At 32.4% G+C, this 2,370-nt stretch overlaps 2 protein-coding genes across 2 annotated transcripts; both read left to right on the forward strand.

Annotated features, from left to right (window-relative positions):
* Nucleotides 1-85: 85 nt before the first annotated feature.
* LOAG_14704 (hypothetical protein) lies at nucleotides 86-633 on the forward strand (the record flags this gene model as incomplete). Its single annotated transcript, XM_003150198.1, has 2 exons — nucleotides 86-190; nucleotides 301-633. The coding sequence occupies 2 exons, from the start codon at nucleotides 86-88 to the stop codon at nucleotides 631-633; spliced, it is 438 nt and encodes a 145-aa protein (XP_003150246.1).
* Nucleotides 634-1,148: 515 nt separating this feature from the next.
* LOAG_14705 (hypothetical protein) lies at nucleotides 1,149-1,456 on the forward strand (the record flags this gene model as incomplete). The annotated part of the gene is made up of 1 exon (XM_003150199.1): nucleotides 1,149-1,456. A coding segment is annotated over one exon (308 nt), but the record flags the coding sequence as incomplete, so codon positions are not given.
* Nucleotides 1,457-2,370: the final 914 nt, after the last annotated feature.

Raw genomic sequence — 2,370 nt, forward strand, 5'->3', positions numbered from 1 at the left:
CACCAAATGTTTAATTGCATTGACAGTAATGTAAGTTAAAGTATTTGCTGTTATCATATCATTCATTCATTTTATATATCTGCTAATGTTTTCTTTCATTTTCAGTATAATATTATCAATTACTGAAACGAATGCACAAGTAACTGTACTAACCCTTCAATCGTTCGTTACCAATTTCGCAGGCCCTAATGTAAGTTTTATTCCCCTTATTAGTTTCAAACCTTAAAATGTTACATATTGTAAGCATTACTGTTTATTTAACCATCAACTTTCTTACTATAACTTTATTTTATATTTTAGTCGTTGAACGGTAATGCTAACGGAATACAGACATTCACTTTTAATGTGACCCGTCGAACAGGAGATCGATCTGATTCACCTCCACCGACTACTACTGTTAACCCTTTGTCACTGCTTTTTCAACTTTATCTCAGGGGTTTAACTCAAGCGTCTGGTACAGGCTTCCCATCTTTTCCTCAGATGCCAGGTGGAGGCTTCTCATCTTTTCCTCAAATGCCAAGTGGGGGCTTCCCATCCTTTCCTCAATATGGTTATCCTTATTATCCATACTACGGTGGATACAGAGGATATGGTTACAGCCCCTATTCTTATTACTATTATTATTATGGATGATTGTTTTACTTTCTCCAAATGTCTTTGTGTCATTATGCAGACTTTAAATTTCCAATAACTTTAATGTTTTATTCTGTAGCAAGTTATTAAATAGATTGTGAATTGAATCAATGTTAAAAATATATCAAAAATTTATGCGACACAATTATCGTCACCAAAGTCATCTGCGACTCTGTCATAATTTGTGCTAACTATGGTAACAAATAACTCAAGGATTGAAATGAGGTACTGTGAAAAATGATTATAGTAATTATTAGCTCGTTGAATGATTTAAATATTGTAATAATTAAGTAATTAATAAGTGACAGTTTTTTTGACGTACAATATTCCTTAATTTGCATTTCCAAAGTTCCTTCAGATTTAGTACCAAAAATGCTAAATCTTTAGGACCATCCTAAGGTATAAAAATCCGACCAAAACATTGGAAACATATAGTTACACATGCTATTATGGGCGGTCGGTCATTCTTGCATTTATTCAATGCAAGCGATAAGAGGTCATGATATCGTCTTCAGGAAATTATGATGTAATAAGAAATGTATTACTGGGAAAATATGGTATTCGTTCTGCAATAATCAAATCCCTTTACAATGATGTCCACCCTATCAAGGAAGTTGATAGAAAGTGGATGACAACTGTTGAGACTATGGAAAGAGCACTTCGGCAACTGGAGATGCATAGAGAGAATCTCGAACACTCCAGTATAGAGATAGCGATTGAAAGTATATTATTAAATGGGATATTAGAAAATGTTTATCAACAACATGAAGAAGACCCAAGTTGGTTGGTTATGAAATTGAGTCTTCAGAAAATTGATCAGTAGAAATAATCAAGGGTAGAAAAGTCAATTTTCTATAATGAAGATTGAAAGGGGTCAAAATAAAAGGGGGTCAAATCCTAAACGAAAACAAATGAATTCCTCATTAATTAACTGATACTAAATCATACCGGACGAATTTCCAAATCATTTATGAAGACCGAGAATGCACTTGCATTTCTTATACTAATGATCATTGGGATAGTGAATGGTATATTTCTATCCAACACTCAAAGGACGAATGGAATGTTTAAAGAAAAAAAAAATCTTTGGGATTTGCATGAAAGAGGCAAGAGAGGTTAATATAGTAGATTGTAAAACTATGTTACAATGCTTTTATTGTAAAAAATCACATTGATATGCCATCAATTACATCAAAAAAGCTTGCCGATAGTAGACAAATACACTACGCCCCGTAATTGAAAAAATGCAAATGAAGTAGGTGACAACGGTTTGTCAACAAAACTCATACCTAAAGCAAATAAAGAAATTATACTTTAATGCAAAAATGCAAGGGTCTTTAACCCAGAAATATCTGTTCTTCAAGGATAAGTTCTAGCATTTTTTGACATTAATTAACAATTATCATTCATATCGAAAGAACTGGCAAATTTGCTGAAATTAACTGAAGCTGAAGAATAGGAACTCAAAATAGCTTCATTTGGGAATAAAATACCCAATTCACATTTGTCACCTAAAATACAAATTGGAGTACTAACCAGAGAAGAAGCAATAATAATAGAAACCAATGTAATAGATCATCTTACGAGCAAGTTACAAGTAATCGAACTAACAACTATGAATGCGAATAATGATTTCCATGATTTAAAAGGATAACGAAAACAATCTGATATAGTTATTAGACAGAAAGATGGAAAATATAAATAACAGTACCTGGTCCATAGTAATAAATATTTCGG

The sequence above is a fragment of the Loa loa genome (genome assembly GCF_000183805.2).
Source record: "Loa loa unplaced genomic scaffold supercont3.1248, whole genome shotgun sequence".
NCBI classification, from domain to species: domain Eukaryota; kingdom Metazoa; phylum Nematoda; class Chromadorea; order Rhabditida; family Onchocercidae; genus Loa; species Loa loa.